The sequence below is a fragment of the Drosophila ananassae genome, chromosome 3R (assembly GCF_017639315.1).
Source record: "Drosophila ananassae strain 14024-0371.13 chromosome 3R, ASM1763931v2, whole genome shotgun sequence".
Taxonomy (NCBI): Eukaryota; Metazoa; Arthropoda; class Insecta; order Diptera; family Drosophilidae; genus Drosophila; species Drosophila ananassae.
In genome coordinates this window covers 8,708,103-8,732,798 of record NC_057930.1, presented here as the reverse complement: position 1 = coordinate 8,732,798, position 24,696 = coordinate 8,708,103, and the positions used below count along the sequence as shown (strand labels likewise).

Below are 24,696 nucleotides of genomic sequence, written 5' to 3'. Positions count from 1 at the left end.
AGCTATCTAATGCAAGCAGATATTGGCAAAAAGCATGATTTTCAAACGATCTCAACTCGAATACCCTTTTTGCATTTAAAGTTTTTCCTCAACTACTTCTGGTTTCATGAACCTATTCTTATCTGCCACTCCCTATAGCTTTTCCTCCTCCAGAACACACAGGTTGAGGCCCCCTGTCCGTGCTTCCACGTCTTGCATTCTCATTAGAAATCCATTTCATGTCTAGTCATGGTGATCACCTCCTTTGGCCTCCCAATTGGCCAGCAGACCCTATAAGGCTGATTACCCTCAACTAAGCTAACGACAATGCTATTATGGACTTTTTACGCACTTCTCCGATAATTATGCCAATAATTATGGTAAGGTGATGACTCTAATGACTCTCTATGATCTGCCTCTTGCCTGGGCACTGCCTGCGTTTTATCTATTGTTCGAATGGATGGGAGCTGGGAAGCTGGGAAGTTTGTTTGATTGCTTTGTCGGTCTGTCGGTTTGGTGCTTTGGCTTTACACATGTTTGCACACCAGCAACATCATCATTTGCAGCAGCAGCAGTTGCAGTTGCAGATGCAGTTGCAGCAGGCAACCGCTGACTTTTCGTCTTTGTGCGTTTATGCCAAGGATTTGTTTGCTTGGCTGACACCTTTGAGCCTTTGGACTGGAGTTTCCCCGCCCAAAGGGACAAAGTAAGTGGTTTTCATTTATTTTCATTTTTTTTTTTCAGAATCGTCAGTAACTGCTGCTGCCGCTGCTGCTGCGGCACTCGGAAAACAAATCAGCGTGAAATTTTCCAAAGGTATAGTTGCCTTTGAGTGTCGGACTTAAATTTATGTAATTAGTTACAGCGATATAATCGCAATTCGTTTTCTTCGAGTGTACTTATCCGAGGGTTACGAGTGTTACTCAATTCGAAATTCCCTCCGCTGCTGACTCAGAACAAGAAATCAAGAAATGAAACAAGAAAAAGAACAAACATCATGGGGGAAAAGTTCGTTGTCAAACATTTGCATTTCGCTTGAATTTGTGCAACGGGCAGCGGGCAGCGGGTTGGAGGTGGCAGGTTGAAGGGAGAACTCTGTGGCCAGTGGCAATTTGCAGACGGCAAATTAATGCAAGCGCATTTATTTTTGTCACAAATGCAAACAACAGCAACGGCAACAGCAACGGCAAGAGCGTCTGGCGCTGCCAAAAGCGAAAGCAGCGCCAAGAAATAAATAACGCAAATAAATAAGAAAAGCGCCCCAGGGAATTTTTGCACAGATAGAAGAGGATAGCAGGCCTAGAGAGAGATGCAGCAAGAGTGCAGCAGGGCTAGAGTCGAGAGTCGAGTATTGCCCTCGTGTCTAAAATAAAAAAAAAAAACAAAAAAATAAAGAAAAAGATTAAGAAAAAAGAGAACTCTTGCAGCAACATTAAATAATGAAAAATGTTGGAAAATTCTTGGGCCACGCCCACTAGTAGCAGCAGCGGCAGCTGTGCTGCAAACAACTAATGATAATGCAGACGCCTTTTAACACCCTAATGACAACGAAATGCTGCTGATGCAGCAGAGCTGCTGCTGTTGCATCTTCAGCATCAACATTGCCAATTAATTCCCCCCCTCCGCAGAACCCCCTCCGCTGACTAAGTGACAGTGGGGAATGGGGCAGGAATGGGGGAATTTTGAACAAATAAATAAGACAAGGGGAAAATATTTGACAAGGCAACTCCATGACAGACCCTCGCGCAAAACCGAAAACCCAAAAGCATCTAAAACACTGACAAAAATATTAAATTCTTTTCTTATATTTTTTATTTAATATGAAAACAAAAAGTTCTATTAATAATAATATTATCAATTTTTAATATCTTATAGAATCTTATTATATTTTATATCAGATCAGATCTTTTTTTCCCTTCTATTTCTATTATTTCTATTTATTTTTCCAAGTGTAAAGCCCAGCTCTGCTCCTCTTTTTCCATCCCCTCCCCGTAACTGCCCCCCTTAGCTATAAATTTTTTTCTGCTGCGCTTTGCAAATTGCAATGCGTTTCCCTTCGTTTTACATACGTTTCATATTCATGTCGAGGAGCAGTTTTGTATTCAGCAGCGAGTTCGTTGGCACGCCCCCGCCTGGATCCCGCCCCATCCACCCCCCCATCCACTCTCCCCCTCTCGCCGCAGTTTCCTATTTTTCCATCGCAGCCGCCACAGACATTGCGACGCGTCTCGTGTTTACAGTTAGAGGAGCAGTTGGGAAAAATGATTGTGCGTGGGTCCAAAAAATAAAAAATAAAAAAATAGAAAAACAAATGACAAGTTTGCAATCCAAGAGGATGGGGAGGGGATAACGAGGAGAAAACTGCCTGTGGAGGCCAATGCAATTTTCAAATTAGACAAACCAACAGAAACGGCAGCACTTGCAATCACAATAGGAACTCGCAGGGGCACAAACAAGTTGCTGACATCAATTAGCATATATAGCATAAAGTCAAAACAAAGTCTAGACAAACAACATCGGCAGCGCCACCTAGCGGTCAGCGGCCAGCGGGCTTGACCTGCTGACCAAAGTAGTCGCCATTGTAGTTGTTGTTGTACTGGCTACTGATTGATTGTCGCACTTTGGTGGAGACCTCCCTGGGCCCCGAAACAGTGCTTCGGGGTGCGTTTATAAAATTTTTTAAAATCTTATCGCCATTATTTTGCAATAAACACCATTAGTAATTCGAATGAATTTTCATTTTCTAATAAAAACCAATTTAATTAGCAATAAATTCCTTGAGTGACAAATTCCTTGAATTCCTCGTTCGCTCCACGGTGTGTGCCTGCAGCTGAAAGACGCTTCCCCGGCGTCTAGCTTCGGTTTTTCCCACCCCCCTCTGAACCCAATAGACCCATCCCATCCCGCCCAGCAATCACTTGTTGACAGCTCACATCTGCCCACGAGCCGATCACGCCAAATGCTGCATGTCTGGCAAGGCTTCGGCGGCTTTGCTTTGGGTTTTGGCCTGGCTTTTTGCCCGCCTGGCTGGGGGTTGGGGAAACGTGTCGCTAATTAGCGCCTTGGTTAGCGCCTGGGACGCAACTCGGTCCAAAACGGTGCTAATGTCGGAAAGCTACCCGCAAAAGACAATACGGCCAGAAGGAAACTGTGCGTCGGCCTTGGACGAGAGACTTTGCCAGTTATCGGTCAACGAGTCGTATGAGCGATATTTATGATTGACGTTCTTATTTTTCGGTCACATCTAATCAGCTCAAGGCGAAGGCAGAGAAAGTTTTGGTCAAGAGAGAAAAACAAGTGAGGTATTTTCTAAACTATGATACGGAACAATAGAAATTTGTTTAATATTTTCAAGGCATCTTTTTAAGAGCCATTTGATTTTAATTCATCTCAAGAGCCTCTTAGAACTTTTTCCTATAACCTCTCCTGTACTGTATGTGTCTAGGACCTATTCCCCTCCATATTTAATCACTTTACTCTTTCGAAACGCACTGTACTCGTCTCACTGCCAGTTTGTTTCTCTTTCATCGCCTAATCGTTGTCGTGCCCATCGCAGACTGTTCAAAGTTGTTTCAGTGCTTTTCTTCATTTTTTTTTGCTTTTTTGTTGGTTGGCTGGCTGGCTGGTTGGTTGGTTGGTGTGTGGTGTTTATTTTAAAAGCTCTACATCATATTCGAAAATAAATTAGCAAAGCAAACAAGCCAAAAGTCAGTGCGCATTTTATTTATTCAACAATTCTCGTTGTCTCGGCTTGGTTCCTCTCAGCGATTCTGTAGTTCCATCCCACATCCTCGCCTCTTTTTCCCCAACCAACTCTTTCTAGATAAAAACCCAAATCGGAGCCCCCGACTCTGGCTGTTTATTTTTGCACTTTGATTAGAAAAAGAACCCCGCAAGTTCGGGGCAAATCAAAAAATTTCTGATCAGACATTGAGGCAGGCGGTCGGGCCAGACCAGCAGACCAGCAGACAAGTTGGCCAATTCGACAGATGCTTCCAATGTTTATACGGAACCCGTTCCTGTGAATAACGCTTTGTTGAGTCTACGGCTCCCCGTGCGGGCATTACGAAAGTTCGGCAAACATTTTAGTATTGTCTGGCACGCGGTTCTCTCATCAAATCGGATTGGAAAACAAAAAATTTGAGAATTTATGGTCAATACGTGATTTTGGTTTCACGGACCTGGAAACTGATTGATGGTCCAGCTATGATCAGTTGTGGGAATATATGGGCACTTGGAATTGAAATTATAAACAAGTATTTACTTTAGTTTAAAATACCATATATGTTGTATTTTTTGAATATTTTAGTAGTTATATAATATATCATATCATAGAACTGTTATACCCTATATGATTCTCATTTCCCTCGCATTCCAACCCATTTGATCTGCACAGAATCAATCGAAAATTGATTATAGAGCGCATATCCGAACCGAGTGAGTTTTCTTGAATACTCTGAGGCTACTCAGTTGTCAGAACTTGATTGATGAAGAACTGAACTTGAAACTGTTGTTGGACGTTGGTTCTTAGTTGTTGCTGCTTGGAAAAAAAAAAAATCAATGAGACAAACAGACAACGAGTCAAGTCGAATCGCATCGCTGTGGATTGAATTGAATCGAAAGAAATCGCGAATGGAACTGTAGATTAGATGGATGTGATTGTGATTGTGTGACTTGAAGGCCATTCGAAGTGCTGCGATGGAGAGCAAGGGGGGCAGTGACTAACTGACTGACTGACTGACTGAGTGAGTGAGTGAATGAAATGACTCGGACTTTGCCTATCCGTCTTGGCAGCAGCTGCCAGGCGACTTGAAATTGTAACGCTAATTTCCAACTTGGTTCTGTATCTTTGTATCTCAGCATCTCAGTGCCGGCAGTGCCATTATGGCTGATATAGATATAGAGCGCTTAGATATGCACTCGGTGTGTCTTTGGCTTGGCTTTGATTTGTTAATTGCATTTTGTTCTTGCCCGTGATTGACACTTTCAATTGTAATTCGCAATTTGCAAATGCGAAATATTTTAATTAACTTCATGTGCATGTGCCAGTGGCAGTGCCAGTGCTTGGCGCAGAATGTGCATTTTGCGGAAACTCGAATCAATGTCAGACGATGCGATGTAGACTTTGGATCGGTTAGCGGCTCTTATTTTGCAAGGTGTGTCTCTAGCCCCTAGGTTTGGCCCATTCCAGCATTTGCAAAATGCGGCAGGCATAATAAATATTACAGAGCCAATGCAGGCAGATGTATTGGCAAGTGCACTTGAAACACTAAGCTATAGCTATGATTGCTGGCTATTTTAGCATTTTAAAGACAACATCAACCTTTTCTCGCAGTGCACAGATTCGCAATTCGCTGACTGACTCCAAACTCCGGCTCTGCGCCACCTTCTTCTGTCGATGTGCGCAAAACTTCAACGCTTCGCCGCGGCCAATGACCAGACAATGACCCAGCGGCGAACGCCATTAGCATTATCATCGTTCAGGCTTCGAGTCGGACTCGGAGCCATACCCATATACCCATGGAGCAGACCCACATCCACATCCACACACACACTCTTTACTCAAGCCGAGCTCGGACGACAACTGACGACGAATGCGACTTTGAATTCGACGACAAACGACGACAGCGCTTGTGGCAGACGGCGATAAAAATTATTAACATTTAAGCGCAGCTTTGGCGACGGGGCTCTGCCAGGCTGGAGGGAAAGGGGCCGTGTGGCTTCGGGTGGTGAGACCCAGACCGCCAAACACCCGCTTTGCCAAAACTCAGATGCCCCCCCAACAAGGCACAGTGGGTTAAAGTGAATATATTTTATAATAAATATATACTATTTAAGATTTTTAATCTAATATATATTAAATAGAATATTAAACTAAAATTAATTATGGTAGAAATTAAAAACTATTAACTAATCAAAGAAAAAAGTAGGTGGTTGGTTAGGACTTTTTGAGATTTTATTTGGGAGTATACTTCTAAGTTATTATATCTTTTAATAAAAATAGTATACTATACTACTAATTTATTATATTTTTTAATAAAAATAGTACTTAAAACTCAACATTTAAGCTTAGTTTACATATTTTTAAATCCATTTTATGGATCCTACAACCACCATGCCCAGCTTTGTACGAATCATCGCCATTCACATCGTCATCATCATCAACACTTTGGGGCCACTTTGAGACACATGTGCCTAGCCGGCGGTCATGTTACACACACACTTGCCCCGGCAAACACCCACAGACACACACACTAGCATTCGCTGGCTGGCTGGCTGGGCAAAGAGACAAACATTTGGGTTACTAAAACACAGAAAAACGACCAAAGCGAAATGGCCAAAAAGCGGAACTTGTAATTTCATTTCGTGTATTTCACGTTTAGCGAGGTGTTGCTTTGGTAGCGCATAGTGTTGCTATTACTGTATCTGTTGTTGTTGCTGTTGGCAGTGTCCAAGCTGGCCTGAGATACTTAATGAGCTGGCGGCAGCTCTTTTTCCGAGCTTGTCTCACGGCCCAATTGCAAACTAATTGCGAACGCGCCTCAAACCGACATGGAAAACGCTCTGCAGCTTGACATCCGAGAGATGCACTTGAGTGCAAGTAATGGCACACGACAGAGCGGAGGGGTAACTGCACTGGAAAAAACTTATTACAAGTAATACCTAGAGCTACAGTATCTTTATTAAATGGCGTCCTTTTCCTATCTCTAAGTGCACGAGACTGGGCAACATGTTGCCACAATGAATTAGAATATTCAAATGCATCCGAGCCCGATGCAAGCTCTCTCCGGCGAGGGAAATGTTTGGCTTAATCCAAGGCATTTATCTTGTCCCCGGCAATGTCAACATAACAATTTCTGCTTATCTAATTGCAACATTTTGCCAGGTCCCTGGCAAACAGGTGTTTGTGGCAGGTGAAGTCTCCTTTAGAGCGTCGGGCCTGGCCGAGCTGACCAGCTGGTCGCCTTAATTTGACTAGACTTACGCATTTAGAACCGGAAATGTAGCAGCCGAGTGTCATTTTGTGCAAATCACACACAAAAGACGACAGCCAAAGGCCCCCAGAGTCCCAACCGGCAGTGGCAGTGGAGAATAAATCCACACACGATGTGGCATAGATGAATGACTCCTCCTGTTGCTGCCACAGTACGTGGTACACAGTACATACCTGCAATCGAGAAAGAAAGAAGAGCGAGAATTATACAGGTGATTTAGTGTAATGTTCCGCATACGGCGAGTGTGCGAGTGGAGTAACAAGTGAATAACAATTAACATTATAATGTCTGACTGGAGTTATGGAGCCGGACCTCTATGACGGAGTGGAGTTGCTAACTCTGTTTACGGGCCTCTCGTAACGGGGCCGTGAGTGATAATTTGCACTGGAGCTCCTAATAATGCGTCAGGGGGTAAGAACCTTGGGCATTATTTCTAATTGTTTCTTAATTATTGCTTATTAGATGCTTAATGGCCGCTTCTATTTTCGTCCACTGTTTAATGACAAAGTTGTTTGACTAATTGGACGAGAATTATGAAAATTATTCGTAGTTTGTTTGGGTTTTCGAGTTGAAAGTTCTTGCCTCGAAGAGTAATCCAATTGATCTCTGAACCCTGATCCTCCCATGAACCATGAGGGGCGGCACACGCGCCCGAAAGTAGACACGCATAATTAGTTTTTAAAGCCGGGCCGTCGTAATGCGCTCCACTGGAGAACTAATTTCCCCCATCCGTGGGAGAGCTCTGCTGGAAGTGGTGACATTTGCCGCTGACCTCGACGAATGGTCGGGCCGTGAAACATGGATTAGACTGGTTAGAGTCCCAGGAACCGACATTAGCTCTTGAAGAAGCCGCCGGGAGCTCTTATCGAACAACAAAAAATAATAACAAATGAGAGGCGAGTAGCTGCTGGCAGTGATATGGCGCTAACTTCTGTTATCAGGCTGGAGAGCAAAAAGTGCTCACAAGAGCACTTCAGTTCCAGCTGGCGACAGACGAGCGACGTCCAGACGAAATTTGTTACAAATACCACAAAAATAAAGCAATAAAAAATTAACAAAAAACAGCAACAGCAGCGGCGATAAGGTGCAAAGTAAAAAGTATAAAAAATAATAGCAAATAAAACAATAACTAAAAAGAGAGCTCCAGACCTGGGGCAAATAATAAAAGCTATACGTTTCAGAGCACACATACACTGAGGGAATATCTATATATTCTGGAATATATATATACTTTTTTTAATCAAGAATCAACAACAGCGTAACCGAGTCAGAATGTGTGCTAAAGCGAGAGAACGAGACTGCCGGAGACTGCTAATCAAATAAAGCCAAAGCAATGACAGTACAAAATCTACATAAATGCCACACACACATGCCACACACAGTATATATTTAATAATAAAATGTATGAAAATTATTGGCGCTTGGCCAATTGTCGGCAGCAACAACAAGTCGTTAAGAAATATCAACCGAATTCGAAAGCAAATAAAACCACAGAAACGGAAGACCGATGGCATTACAGGCCGATAAAATATTACGAAACTGATAGAGTCTACTAGGCGTATACGTAATACGATTTCATATTTGGAAGTTGGAGCTTTAAACTATCTCTCAGTGTGCTTAATCGCCAAGATAGTTTTTCATCCAAAGTGATGCGCATATGAGAGGAGCCCCCATTCGGCTCGCAGTAAATGTTTTAATTAAAAATTGTCTTATTTTATAATTTATGTCGGCGGCATTAATTCGCAGGCGTCGCCGCCGAAGTCTCGCCGCTATATTCCGGCCGACTAATTCACAGTTGGCCCAAGTATTTCACGGATACAGAGACACTTCTACGCAGTTCAGTGTGTGCCAGTCAAGTAGTCGCTCCTAGTCGCAGATCGAAGTGGAACACACGAGCGAATAATGGCCCGGAGAGCATTAATATTGAGAAGACGATCTATAAATTCGGAATTTATGATTTGCCAAAGTCGGGAATATTTATGGGGTGTCCAGCCCTGGGGCTCTGTGTATTTTTTTACGGAATGCCAGGCGGGCAAGACTGTCTTTTTTTATTCTTTTGACTTGGCGGCTCACAATCGTGAATACAAAACAAGCAAGGAAGAGTATCTCTACAGTCTAGACAGAGTAGGATATTCTACACTCTTGCTAAATGGTTTTTAGAAGCAAACTCTATCTTAGAAGCTAAAGCACTGGATTATATCCATAAACATATACATATGAGTTCTGCTAGGTCTTCAGAGAACATTAATACCCTTTGAAAGGGTAAGAAAAGGATTCCGCAGAGTGCGTTGTACTGATGACGACAAAGAAAGCTTAGGGGGGGAGACCGGGTAGAAGCCCCACCAAACGCATTGTCATTGAAAGGAACTTGAGGACAACAATGCCCTGGATGGAAAGCGAAGGAGCTACAACAAAAGGCCAGGGGCAGCGACCGCATGGCTTGGAGAACGAGTTCAACAACGACCGGGGAACGAGGTACAAGGAAACGGTACGAGGGCCTCACAAGGAGACCGAAACGAAGGGAGACGGCAAACGATAATGGTGACGATGTCCTGCATTGGTAATGTCTTTAACCTTTCAAGGATATTTCAGGCAATGCTCGGAGAGCGCCCTCCGCCTTCCTGTGCTCGGATATCGAACAGGATTGGCTTGAACAACCCGACCCCGAGGGGGAGACCCTAGTTTCCCAACACAAGCTATTTGCAGATCTTATGACGATAGCAGCCACCGAGCAGCCGAAGGGGAAATCTAATAAATTAAAAGCGAGCGGAAAGCGGAGGGGACTCGGAAAAGTTGATGAACTCTAATGGCAGAGGGAGCTCTAAGGCTACGCACTTTTCTTTTCCGACAACGAAGCCAACTCCCCTAGCTGAGCTCAGAGTCTATTAGAAAATGATATAATGGCTGCTAAGTACACAAGCGCATAGCAACCCTCTACCGATATATTTATATGGGGACAGCACATGACCCAAGGTGTTGCTTTGTCTATCGCTCCTTACGCACTTTTTGTTTGTCGAGGAACGCAATTCACGTTCTTGTCCCTTTTCCTTGGGGTTGGCTTCTGTGGTTTACGGCCCGGGGTTGTTTTCCATTCTCGTCCGTGGTGGACATCCTTTGAATTCATCTGCTAGGCAAACTAGGCAAGCGAGGGGTCTAGCCTCATTGGAATATTAGCTTTTGATCTCTCAGATCTCTACAAAGGCGATTAAGCACGGGATAACATCACGTATACGCAGTGTGGCCCATACAGCCCGGGGAGAGGGTGGGAGGACAACTAATGTTCCCCCACATTATATCTCACATCTTCACATAAATTTGATTTATTTTCCTGTAGATTCTCAAAGGCGGCTAATTGTCGTTGACAACAAAAATATACTTAAGTTTTTCTCAAAAAAAAAGAAATGGAAAGAACAGTGACTAAGGACTGCGCTGGATTTGGATTTTGGGAAATATTTTCCTAAAGAATGTCGTTAAAAAGTTGAACACTATTCCAAGAAGAAACTATTTATGAACCAAGTTTGATGACAAACCCAATATACCCCTCTGTCTGCGAATTCTAAAAACACTTCCCACCAGACCGAAAGCAAAAACAAATGAAAATTCCCATAAATTACAAAATATTCAACTTGTTTGCACTTTGCGGCCGAATATTTTTTATAAATTTCTGACAAAAAGAAATAGATGTTGGCAGTCAGATGTGTTTGTCGCTTGTCGGCTAGCCGGTCTCTGAATGAGCAGACCCGCGACATCTTTTCTACAGAATTTCTAGAGAAATTCGCATGAGTTGTGAACTGATTCCAATTGGTTTTCTGATCAGCGAGATACATGCCATTTTTTTTTTTTTTGGGTGGCAAGGTGACTGACTCATCCGTCCACCACCACCCCTGCTCCCTAACCACCTCCCCTGGGCCGACGGGAACTCTTATGAATGACAACAATGCGAGGCGTAATTAACTTGAAAATGCGACTGGCCGGCCAGAAGACAGAGCAGCAGAACCGATGGAAAATTGCTCGGCCATGGTCTGGTCTGGGCCGATTTTCCGGCCCCCGCTGGCCGGCATTCTCCCCCCACACTGCCGCCTCGTTGTTAGTGGGTCAAATGCGTTAAGTTTCGAGCCAACCTTAGAGCGCATGGCCAGAACCACTTGAAGTATTTAGCCAAAATCTGCTGGCTCTCCCTTCTCGGTCGCGCATTGTGTTTTCTCGGTCGGCCAAATGTTTTGCTGGCAATTGCATAACCCGAGCTAGAAGCACTGAGAGAAAAATATAGATTAAAATACTATTTCTTGAAAGAAAAAAATGTATAGAAATCGAACCTTTTCTTTCACTGTAGACACAACTGTCCCGGGCAGACATCACCAGACAACAAACTGAAACAGCAACAGCAACAGCAACAGCGGCTGCAACTGCAACAGCAACTGCGACGACAGCAACGCACATCAAACAGCTGCAGCATTTTCAAAGAAGACGGACAGGGGCTGGGGCTGGGGCAGCGGAAAAATGATGGGGAGGGGCTGCGAAGGCGGCAACTGAAACGAGCCAGCGACTCACACAATTTCCATGTTGCCTTTTTAAGGTCATGGCTCCGACGCTGCAGCGGCAGCAGCAGCGGCAATTGGCATAATTGAGGCGCAAAGTAGGCGATTGGCGGGGCGTGGCCAGCGGCAATTGGCCACTAAAACAGGCAATGCCAACAAGTTGCAACTGCGGCAACTTTCGTGCGGATGGGCAGCAGATGTTGGGCAATCGGGGCGCAGCAACTATCACTGGGCGGCAATCAAAATAAGTAGCAAGTTTCGGCTGCAACACAAAAAAGGAGTTGTCCTTTGGGAAGGTAGAGGTTTCAGGGACTTGAAAATTGATAAAAAGTTAACTGGGAACGGGTATTGAGAGGCTGAAACAGTAGCAACATCTGTGGCAACCTCAAGGCTAGCCTGGCAACAGATTGATGCCCAAGCGATGGGGTCAAAGGGCCAAGAAAACCTCAACGACTTGTGCCGTCTGGAGAATACACGAGAATTCATAATTATTCATTTAGACATGAGCCGGCGAGGGGTCAGACAACTGCAACTGCAACTGAAATTGCAAAAGCAACAGCAACAGCAACAGACGACAGCAGCAGCAATTAGGCGTGCGATGCCCCAGACACATGCCGGCAACAACAAGCGGCGGCAACAGCAACACGAGCTGCCAGCAACAACAATGGCAGCTCGTCAATTGCCTGTCACGTGTAAAAAGTCAATACATTGCACAATACGGCGTCAAGTGCGCAGAGAAGAAGAAGCAGACACTTGAGGGGGAGGTGGTGGGGGCAAGAGGGGCAAGTGGGAGGTGGTAGGAAGTGGGAGGGCCGGGGTGGCACAAGAGGAAAGTGCAGGGTGAGGGCTCAATAAAGAGGTCGCTTGCTTGGCTTGCTGTCTCAACATTTCCGTAAACAGCGCTTACTTCTGCACTTGGAAAAAAAACGTGACCCTAAATCGAAGTAAAAAATATAATTGCCTTGAAGAGTATATATTTTTTACTTAAACCTTAATGAATAAAATAAATTTTAAGACTAAAAGTAAAGGTGTCAAGTTATCTTAAGAGTTACTCCTTGAAACCTCTATAGATCTCTAATATTTATAATTTTTTTTAGTTTTTTATTTAATTTTATATTAATTTATAATATTTTATTAATAGTTTCAAGTGTCTAGGTGACGGCAGAGGAAAGTTTGGCCCAAAGAGAGGGCGAGATTGGTGCAAACGTTTCATTAATTACAGCTACAAACAGCCGTGCTCGCCGGCAACAGTGTCGTCTCTTGGGCACGTTACGTTATAATTATGCCTTACCTTACCGCCCCTAGCCTCAGCCCCTCCCTGCTACCACCCTGCACCCCTACCACCCCTTTGGCAACCCACTTTGGGTGTCGTCTTCGTCGCCCTGTCAGCTTCTAATATTTCATTAAGCGGCGAGAGTCTCGAGTCTCGACATCGCAAGTCGCCAGTCGCGTGCCCGTTCCGAGAGACCTCCCCGGCTTCCATCCGAGGGGGCTTCCATCCGACGGGGCGACGGAGGAGGGGCGGCCGACAGGAAGAGCCGGCAAAACCTACGTCATTCCCATCACCATCGTCATTATCATCGCAGCTCTCTGGCTGCAACTCGCAGCCCGGGAAGGTGCAAAGCGGTTGGGTTTCGAGGGTTCGGGCTCACAGCCACTTTGAGGTTATGTGCCCCATTTGCGTGCGCCAATTAAAACGAGAAAAACAAGCAGAGCTAGAGTGTGAGGCGCAATAATGTACGCTTTTTATAGTTCGCTGACTGCCTGGCTGGGGGAGGCAAGGTGGACTGAAGCCGGGTCATAGACAGATGAGCAATTGTTGTCGGCAATTAGTGGAGGGGTTAGTGGGAAGGGGCTTGCGGCAAGGTACTATAAAGAGAGATCTATAAGGAATCTGGATCTATAATCCCTATATGTCCTCAGATCTCCCTCCAGACCCTTAGCCTTTTCAATGTCATTATCATAAAGCCCCGATATGGTCCACAAAGTGTACTACCAGCTATCGTGGCATCTATTGTGGGGCACTGCATTTGGCGGAAATGGGGGGGCCAGAGGTGCAACAACATTGTGGCAGTCACTATGCAAATGCCTCCGTCTGCTGGAGCTACGAGTGCTGTTTGTGTTGGTGTGACGACAATATCATTTACAAGCCAGGTGGCACTGTGGCAGGGTGGCAGAGTGGGTGGGAGAGTGCTGGCAGTGGATGTTGTTGCTTTTTGCCGCCATGTCGCGCAAAATTTACAATTGACGTTGACTTTGTTGCCGTTGCTGCCTCTGCTGCGCAATGTTCACTCATGCGCACTGACAGGCGGCTGCAACAGTGACAGCCGTACACTGACACCCGAACGTCTAGAATTTCCCCCAGTCCCAGTCCCAGTCCGAGTCCAAGTCCGAGCGCTCAACACGGGTAGCCGTTGAAATCCAAAACACCAGAGCCGCCCAAACCCAGCAATTGTTGTGGTATGTTTGTACTTTTTCGTAGATTCTGTCGTCATCGAGCACATCGCGTGTGAAAGTTGTCCGGAGGCGGCGGGGATCAAGATTAAGATGTAAGACACCCCAAACAGAAGCTGCATCATGCATCATCATTATCAAACTGGCCCATAAAACGAATGTCAAGTCTCCAGTTACAGCGGCTGTCAATCAAAAAGCTACAGTCGAAAGGGGGAGTGTTATAGAGCCACTATTGCCACTGGGCTATACGGTTTCAAGTGGGCTGGAGGCCAAGTTGGCAGCCAGAAGATATCAAATGGATTCTACGGCCAATCATTTATTCGATTTCAATCTCGAATTGGCAAAAAAAAAAACACTTTTTTGAAAGGCAATGCTAGAGCGTGGGAATTGTAATATTTAAGACTTGATATCAGTATTTAATTTTTAAACTTTAAAAAATAATTATTTTAAATAAAAAGTTTAGAAAGTGGGCATGTATATAAGGCAGATCTCTTTCCCTCTATTCCCTCTATATTGCCAACAAAAGCTTGCGAAAAAAGTATTGCAAAAAATTGTCAAAATAATGCCAGAGCCAGAGCCATTATGAGAAAAATTTGAATTGTTATTGGACTTGGCTGGGCTGCTCAATTAGCGGCGATTGTTGGGGAAAGAAAAGCACTTGCCGTTGAGCCGGCGAACAGGGGCCGTTAAGCAAATAGGAAGGAAGCAAACGAGTTCGAGTTCGAGACCCAGAACCAGAACCAGACTAGAGCTGGAGCTAGAGCCCCCTCCACTTTATATTTTATTTTTTTATTACTTCTATTTTTTTTTTGCAAGCCTAACCAGTGAAGCAAGTCGTCATTGCCCGTCACCTGTGCCAGGTGTAAACTATATTGCCTCCCTCCGGCCGTCTTTCTTCTGCGCCAGTCTTTCTTTCGCCAGCGACGGAAGTGCCGGACAAGCGCGACCGAGGAGAGATGGGAAATGGCACTAGGAAATCGCTGGTAAACAATGCGCCAAACAACAAATTCTGGCCCAAAGCTGAGAGATTTCAGATAGCCGTGGAGAGTAGTCGGGGGCCGGAGACACCGTCGCGATTTAATCGCCATGCAAATTTTGTCACGTCTGCCGGAGAATAAGACGCTTAGACGTGGGTTAACGCTGACCCCGGTCTAGATAGCTGGATAACGGGGCTGGGAGTATCCACAGCGGCAGGGAATCCAGAGATATAGCTAGTGGAAGAGAGACTAATCACTATGTCAGTGATTAGTTTTCAGACAGAGGCGGAGCGGCAGAAAAATGTGCCTGATAAGAAAGCACTCCCAAGGCGACCTCGTTTTTTGCGCAAAATAATCAGCTCGCGATGCGACGCGAGATTCAATTGCAAGTAAATATTCAAATATTCAATAATATTGAATCTACAATGTAGAGCCTATATATAAATGAAAACATAAATAAACACTTTGGCTTAGGCACTCGCGGAGCTACTGAACAACAACAGTCCACAATGAGAACGAGATCGGATCGAGGTCAATGGCTGGTTGACATGATGCGTAAAAAGTGCGAAAAAATAAATATAGAATTATAGAGACTCTTCTTATAGAAGACATGGTACTACTACTCAGGTCAATTGCTATTTCTTTGATTGATGATTAAAACTAACTTGTAACTATAGTATAAAAGATACTACAGAAATATAACAGATACAGTAGAATTTTAAAGAGTTTTATTGTAGAAGTATGGGTCCCCTATACTATATGGGCCCTATAACTATACTATACCAGATAGTAAAGAAATATAACCATTATGCAGAATATAGCAGATACTACAGAATTGAATAAAACATTCTTAGAGAAGGTATGGTTCAAAGAGTTTTTTACAAAAGCCTATCTGTATACATTTTTTTTTGATTTTTCATTATTCTTATCCTTATACTAAAATAGATTTTTCAGAAATTTAACAGAAACTACATAAATAAAACAGATAGTACTGAACTAACTAAACCACTTCTTATAGAAGGGATGGATCTAATGCAAAAGTCAATATTTACACATTTTTATTTAATCTTTAATTTTTATTATCCTATAATTATATTATATCAGACACTAAAGAAATATTAAACAAACAACCCATTTACATACGAATTTGTACCCCTATATCATCTCAGTTAACTCTGCTTCGTGCCAAAATAAATTGTTTAAACACGTTTGGGCTATTTAAATATTTTCCCCAACTTTTACTCTTTGCACTCAAATAAGTCCATAAGCAAAAATCATTCAAATCGATTGGTAATCGAAACCGAGCGATCAAGTCAAATATTATACGTGTTGGGTTTTAATTAAAATAAACACGAGAATGGTTTTTAAACGTTGCCAAGTGGATGTAGCGAGAGGTGTATGGTCTGGAGACGGGTCTGGAAATCAGGTTGTGGGATGGGACAGCGAGAAGGGCTGGGGTCGGGGGTCTGGGGTGGGTGGGGTTAGAGTAGCCCACCAACGGAACTGCAATAACAAGCCGCATACAACCACAACAGCAACACGGAGCACGTCAGCCTATTTAGATGTAAGATCAGCGATAGACAACGCGTAAAAAAAGAGGATGGCCATAAAGAAATAGTCTCTGGAGCAGGGCAGACGATGGCACACACCTGTCTCCGGCAAGAGTTGCAACTACTAGGGGGGACAAGCCGCAACTACTAGGGGAGCAACGACGAGGAGAAGGTAAACGGCGCCGATAAATGTATGCAAAAAAGCAAAACGATGTTCCAGGCAGGAGGAGTACACCTTCCCGGCTAACGAAGTCCCTCCAAGCATCCTCTAGCTCCAGAATCAGACTAGAAGGCCGCACCTTCAGGGAAGAGATGGACAATATCTACAGTGGTCTATAAAATAAATATTATTTAAAAAAAAAATATCTTTAAAATCAAGTATTTAAAATAATATGAAAAGATAAAGTTAAGTCTTACTTCAAAGAATTTTATGTTTTTAAAAGGCCTCAGCCTCTACTGTCTACCACCTCCCTCCTTGTCGTGTGTCTTGAGTTTTTGCTAATAATAATATATAAAAAAAAATAAACTAAAAAATAGGAAGACAGCAAGCAGAGCAGAAGAGATCAGCCGAGCGAAAGAACAAGCGAACATCACATGACAAGTCGGGCGGGTTGGCCACTCGGGGGGCGGTGGATGGGTCTCGAGACCTGCCCACGGGCCATCCACTGGGGAGTTGGGGCGGGGGACTGTCCGGCTGGACGGCTAGATGGCTGCCTGGCTGGGAGGTTCTGAAAGAGATCGCTCTTTGCTTATCGCGCTTATCAAATCGCCGACTGACAGCTGGCAGAAGAGTAGGAAACTGGAAAATGCAAAGTCCCTGCCAGCTAAAATATGGCCCAGGCTGTAGGATGGGAAATATCCATCAGACTCTAGTCGGAGCATGGTCTCAGACTGATTTACGAAGCAATTAGTGGAGATCAGTCAGATGGTTAGGGATTTAAGAGATTAACACTGGAAGAATAGGACATAGCTCCCCAATATTTCATTCTTTTATTAAATTATAAAATATTTATTATTAATTATCAGAATACTTGAGAATAAAGCCCCCCTTGGCGGATGAGAGATCATAAAACACCCATGTGCCCATCGTAAACCCGAGGTGGCAACATAAACCCCCCACTAACCCCAACCGTTTCTGGCTCTTATCGCCACAGAAACTTTTTTAATCTCTGCTAGATGGGGAAAATAGACGAAAACCCAGTTTCGATTCAAGTTTTTGCCGAGACGTGGGCAACAGAGCAAAAACCTTATCACCAGAGGGTCGAATCGGAATCGAAATCGGAAAAAACCGAAAAACATTGATAAGCCAAACACCTCACTAGGAGCTACTCTCGAAGAGTCTGAGCTTTTTTTTTGGGCGTGCGATTCAGAAACGTGCTGTGCCACGGATTCCGTGCGGATCTGAGTTCGAACAACCAGAAAAACACGATGAATGACAAAAAAAGTTTATTAAAGAGATTAGCATAAATTTGGAAATTTTATGAGCGATAAGCAGCGGCGGCCGACGTAAAGCCAGAAACCGAAACCGAAGCACAAATATCACAAAAATATAAACCTGTTGGCGGCGCCATAACAAACAATAAGCCTGATTTCAAAACATGATTTTAAATTCCAAAATTTTGCGACTTGCTATTTAAATTCTTGGACTCGAAAGCAAAGTCCAATTCGGGAGATATTGGCACTGATTATATAAGGGGTGGGATAAGAGGGGCCAAGGGGAAAGGCAGCGAAAGTCCAAAGATTGCGATCTGATTAGTCACGCCTCTGGCAGAAGGGCGTCTGGACCCCGGAGACTTTCAAGCTCATGGCGCTTTTGAAGGCTGGCTTGCTTCGAAACACACGCTGCACCCGTGTAGCGCCCTTCGATCTCATAGCCTGTCTTTGTGTCTTTCCTCTCCCTTTAAGGGGGGATAGTGTTTTACAAAACTATTATTATTATTATTTTTTTTATTTTTATTTTTAGGTTTAAATGAATGCTTAATATCTTAAGAATGTAGTTTAAAAACTGATAGTCAATCGCAAGGTTTTTTATTCCAAACTTTAAGTCGGCCGCCCATCAGAGCTCCAAAACTTCTTTACTGATTGTTTTGAAATTTAAAAAACACTTTCCGGGCAATAATGGTCATATTAATGACATATTTTTTGTCCAATAAGTTTATATTTTTTGTATATTTCTTTGTTTAAGAAATAAAAAACTTTTTTTTTGTTAAAAATCAATGTTTTTTACTTGAAACTGATCACAAAAATGTTAATTTGAAAAAAAAATAGATATCCCTACGATACAGTGTTGATTGTTGGATTTTAGATGAACCAGTATCAAGTTATGATGGGAAACATTTTTGAAATAAAATAAGTTTTTATATAATTTTAGTCATTTCTGTATTTGTTTATAGTTTCTGCATGAAAATAGCTTTAAAAAAATTTCCCTTTATGACCTACCATAATATAGCTTTTTTATTTCTATTAATAGATTGCAATATTTTTATTAAGAAAACATCGGAAAGAAGTTATTTTTTCCTACGAATGAACCCTATTACCCCCTTAAAAACAAAGGCAACCCTTTTGAAAATACAAAAGAGGGATTGGCTCGAAAATCGTTCAGTTGCCAAGGCAAAAGTTGAATCTACAGATCTCTACTATTTATTCCGTCGAATCGAAGTGACAACGCAATTAGCTGTGCTCCGTCTTCTCCAACTAATTTAACTCGCCTTGTTATTATTTTTATTGATTTTTTTTTTCGCTTCATATAGTATTAAGAGTTCTTCTGATGTTTTTCAATCCCCCTCTTTATTTTTTTTTTGCGCAACAAATGTGCCGCAAGCCGTTTGTTTTCGTTTTTTTTTTTACGACTGCGACTGCGCAACGACTTTGACTTCCAGTCCGATTCCCGGGATCTCTGCTCTGCTCTGATCTGCCCTGTTCGGATGGATCCAATAGGACCGGACCGGATCGGATCGGATCGGAGCTCGCCAGACAGAAAACACATCCACCCAGCCCAGCCAGACCCAGACCCAGACCAAAACCGAAACAGAAACAGAAACCGAAACCCCGAGCAAAGTACAGAGACGACTGCACAACAGCAGACAATGTTGGCAACCGGTTTGCGATTTATTTTTATTTTTTCCAGCCTACCCCTCCCTCCCTACAGCCACCGCACAGCCCTCTCCCAGCGACCATCCCACTCGCACCCTCGCCCCGTCTCGCTCGCTCCGGCTCATTATTATTATTTGCTGAATATTTAACATTGAAGCTGGTCGAAGCGGATTTTCAGGGAACACACACGAGTACAAAACTGAAAGAGTACCATAATGGTAGGGAATCATAGGATACCCTTGAAAGGCAGATCACCGCTCTCTTTCGTCACCTACTTGAACAGCCCTAATTAGTGATGGTTTTTTTTTCAGATATTTAGTCCAGAATCCGACTCATTGTTTTTATTTGCTGAATATTTAACATTAATAACATTAACATTAATGTTTAACACGAGTACAGAACTGAAAGAGCCATAATGGAAGGGAATCATAGGATACCCTTGAAATGGAGATCACTACTGTCGTTCGTCACCTACTTGGACAGCCCTAATTAGTGATGGACTTTTGTTCTCATACAATTTCAGAATCCCTTGCAAAAAAACTCTTTCGATGTTATTCTACAGGGTATCCTGCGATGGAGAGACATAGCTCCCAGCCAGGCATCCCACTTGTGCGAATAATTGAGCTGCGAGCTAAAAATAAGCTCCAATTGTTGCGAGGCTGCCGCCTCGTCCAGCAAACCCGTCAATTTCCACGGCCAGTGGTGGCAGACGCATTGGCAACCGCCACTTGCAGCAAAAAACGACAAAAATTTAATTCAGCAAACAAAAGCCAAAAAAAATGAGAATTTGTAGAAAAAAATGTTCTAGCTGCATGCCGCAAAACGGTGAAATGCATAATTTAATGGCTTTTTTCGTGAAAATATTCGGTGAATGCTGTTTAAGCACAAAATTAAGTAGTTTAAATAAATAATCACAAAAAATTGGCCCACCCGAGAGCAAAAAAAAAGTGGGTGTAGGGCGGCAACGAGCGCCATAAATGGCAGCTGCACTGAAATTATAATAATTATTATTATAATTATTTACTAAATGGCTCTCTCCCGCGGGCAGTGGAATTTGTTTTTACATTTTCGCATTACTTTTTTTTTAATGATTTTTTTTAAACACAAACTGTCGCCAAAAAAAGATCGAAATGAATGGGAATTAGAGGTCTGTTTTTTATTATCGGAGTGCTTCATAAACATAATTTTAATTATGGGATTTAAACTGACTTAAGATCTAATGAAGGAACAGATACAGATACTTATAAATAGATACTATGTAGGTCTAGTGCTAGAGTTTTCTTATAAATACCCAGCTTATAGTTACATCCTTATAATATTGGACTTATATAGTAGTTACAGAGCTAGTCCCATCGCATCCCCTACCTTTCTTTTTATGTGATCCATTTCGCGCTGCGCCTTGTGCATCTCCTTGATCTCCACCTCCTTGAGCTGGTCGAGGATGATCTGGTACTTCTCGCGGTTCTCCACGTCCAGACCGACGTGCAGGTAGTCGTGCCAGTTGCGGGAGTCGAAGCCCCAGTGGCAGGTCTGCTTCTCGAAGGGCCGGTCCACGTGACCCACGAACTTCTGGGGTGAGAACCAGCCGTCGCACTCCAGGCACTTGATGCAGGTCGGCTTCTGGAAGGAGTACATGTCCGGGGTGCAGATGCCCTCGCACTTGCCGAAGCACTTGTGGTACACCCGGAAGCTGAGGGCCCCCTTGGCCAGGCTCTCTATTGGGACGTAGCTGCTGTTCCGCTCCGAACGGTGGAGCAGGGCGGCGCACAGCCGCTCGGCATCGGTGCGGGTGATCAGGCCGCTGGCCTTCACGTCCGACGGCAGGATCTTGGCCGTCTTGAACTCCACCAGCTGGGCGGGTGTGCACTGCGAGCAGTATATGCCCAGGTCGTCGAAGCTGCGGTTGATCTGCTCCAGCGAGAAGTCGTTCAGGACGTTGTTGAGAAACTGCGGCAGGCAGAGCCGCATCTCCCCGCCCACCGAGAAGCAGCCAATGGTCTTGCCCTCCAGCTTCGTTTCGTACAGCTCGCCGCATCCCGCGTCCGCCACCGACAGGATCGGCTGCGATAGCTCCCGCGGCGGGGTGGCCGGCGAGTAGATCTGTGGCTGGGGCGGAGTGCCCCGGGAGGAGCATTCATGGTGGAGGTCCTGCGGCTCCGGGGAGCTGAGTATCTCCTTCTTGATGAGCGCCACCACCGGCGAGGGCGGCAGGCACTTGCCGTTGCTGAGGCTCAGTCCGGGACTGCCCGGGTCGGTCCGGCCGTTGGGCGCTATGTCCAGGACGCCGGCGGCGTTGAGGGCGTGCCCGGGTCCCTGCAGCGATTTGGTGGCACTCGTCTGGAACTTTTTCAGCACGGTGTTGATCGTCACGTACTCGGTCATTTTCGGGGGCGATTCGGATGGTAACCAGGATCAGATCTCGGTTCGGTCTTCGATTGGCCCAGTAGGTAGCTAGTTAGCTAGTGATCCATGGCCCGGAGGTGTGTCGAGATTAGCGCACAGTCTGGATGGCGGATTGGCACATTTGTTGATTTGTTGATTGGTTTTGTTTGATTTTCGTCAGCCGGCAAGTGACTCGATTCTGTGGCCTTCTGCACTCGACATTTCACCGACGGCTTTTCATCCCACTGGCCCCCAACACACACGAACACACACACGCCCGCACTGACACTTATGGCGGCGACTTTGTCGCGTGTTTAGAATATTCCGATATTATTTCAGTTTTTATTTTTAGAAATATATATCGGCCGGCTTTCTTCGCCTTCGCCTTCGCCTTTTCCTTTCCTTCCTTTCTTGTGCGCACTTTACGCTATATTCTCGGCACTTGCTGAATTTTAGCCATAAACGAGACTCTCCTCGGCGCAATTTCTTAATTTCAATTTATGTATTTCATTTTTCTCAAACTTTTTTATCTTTCGGATGCAAAGCCACAGGCACAGGCACTGGCACTCACACGCACGCACGCACACGGCACACCGACACGGGGACACACGCACACAGAGACAGCGGCGCCGCGGCGACCGCTACAAGAGAGAGAGGGAGAAGAAACGCCGCCTGACAAATTCTTATTGTGCTGGGCTGGGGCTGGCTGGGCTGTTGTTTTTGTTGTTGCACTATTTATAAATCTTCGTTTTTGCGCCTGCAAATTATATTATTTCTGCACTTTCTGCTCGTCCCGCCGTAATTGGTGATTTATTCGCACTATTCCGCACTCGGCTCTCCTGGCCGCAGCATAATCTTTATCTTGCGATACAGTGCCCTCTCAATATTATTATTATTTTTTGCAAGCGTCGCACGTGCGAGCTTTTTCTTCGATACGAAACGAGAAGCCGCGCAACAACCGCCCGCACGTCCGCACCGTTTGAAAGTTCGAAGCAAAAAAAAACAAAAGCCAACAGAATCTTGGTTCCGAAATGCTCATGATGCCCACTGTCGCTTAACAGCGTTAAACTTAACAGAACAGCTGTTTTAACAGAGTTGCGGTATTTTAATTCGGTATTTTTTGGCATTCCTTTCTGGCAAGGCCGTCTTCAGAGCGCGCTTGGACGGTGTTGCCGGATAATCTACCGTCACTTTCATCGAAATGAGGAAACGTTTAAATTTAGTTTTTAATACGTTATTAAAAGAAACATAAGGTTTAAAACTAAGAAATGTTTAGTGCACATCTTAAAGCTAGGTAGAAACAAAGATGCTGATAATAGTGAAATACAAAGAAAAATATAATCTTATATTAAGTGAGGGTTTAAGTTAAAAAACAAGAAAGGAAAGCTAACTTTGGGCGGAGCCGAAGTTGATATACCCTTGCAGTTCAGTCGCAGTCCGCTAGGTGGCGCCACGCATCTTATATTATTAGATATATAGAAGATCGTATATAGTCGGCCGATCCTTATGAAATTTGGCAAATCAGATTATTTTGTCCAAAATAGAATCTGTACCAAGTCCCATCTTTCTAACTTAAAAAACACCAAAGTTATGCCAATTCCGATCGTTCTATGACAGATATAGGATATAGTCGGCCGATCCTTATGAAATGTTGTACATAAGATATGTTGATCAAATATAACATGTGTGGAAAGTCCCGACCCTCTATCTTAAAAAACAACGAAGTTATGGCATTTCCGATCAATCAGTTATATGGCAGCCAGGGCCGTTGAGAGGGGGGGTCAGCCGGGTAATTTTCCCGGGGCCCGCAATGGATAGGGGCCCGGCAGCGGGGTCTAATGACCGGGGGGCAGCGGGACGAAAACGATAAAGGGCCCGTGAGGAATCCATGCCCCGGGGCCCGACATGTCTTCTCGACGGCCCTGATGGCAGCTATAGGATATAGTCGACCGATCCCGGCCGTTCCGACTTATGTACTGCCTGCAACAGAAAGAAGGATGTGTGCAAAATTTCAACTCGTTAGCTTTAAAACTGAGAGACTAGTTTGCGTAGAAACAGACAGACGGACAGACGGACAGATGGACATGCTCATATCGACTCAGGAGGTGATCCTGATCAAGAATATATATACTTTATAGGGTCGGAGATGTCTCCTTCACTGCGTTGCGAACTCCTTCACTGCGAAAATTATAATACCCTCTGCAAGGGTATAATTATGTTACATTACAATTTAATGAAAACCGTAGAATAAAATAAAAAATAAAACGATAAATTGAATGAAAAATATAAGTAGTTACGATTTTGAATTCATACATTTAACGCCTCCCTCCAATGGCTGGAATTCCTTAGGCGTAAATGTCTGTCCTTTTTGAAGTCAGTTCACTAGTCAGTCTTGTCAGTCACTTCGGGTTAGTCAGTTCAGTAGGGGATTCCCACTCTTGGTGTCTACGCAACATCTTTATATGTTCCCAACAACTATCGGTTTTCCGATAGTGAATGGAAGTGGAAGTGAATGGTAATATAAGTTCATAAAATTCTTATAAAGATCTTAACTATATTAATTTAGATAACTTAACTTAGATACTTGTCTAAAGGCCGGGTACCCCGGAAAACTTCTTGAATGCTTGGCAAGAGTCGAGAGTACCCAAACCAAAACTACTCCAGCATTATTTAGAAGCACAATAAAATTGTGGTGACGAAAATCCCAAAATGAGATGAGTAACAAGCA

The 24,696-nt window shown here is 44.1% G+C and overlaps 1 protein-coding gene across 1 annotated transcript in view; it reads right to left on the bottom strand.

Annotated features, from left to right (window-relative positions):
- LOC6505475 overlaps positions 1-23,032 on the bottom strand; it is a 79,859-nt gene extending 56,827 nt beyond the window's left edge. Inside the window, exon 1 of the mRNA XM_001964898.4 lies at positions 20,952-23,032. Within this exon, the coding sequence (XP_001964934.2) occupies positions 20,952-21,968 (1,017 nt within the window). The 5' untranslated portion in view covers positions 21,969-23,032. The remainder of the gene's footprint in view (positions 1-20,951) is intronic.
- Between the last annotated feature and the right edge of the window lie 1,664 nt (positions 23,033-24,696).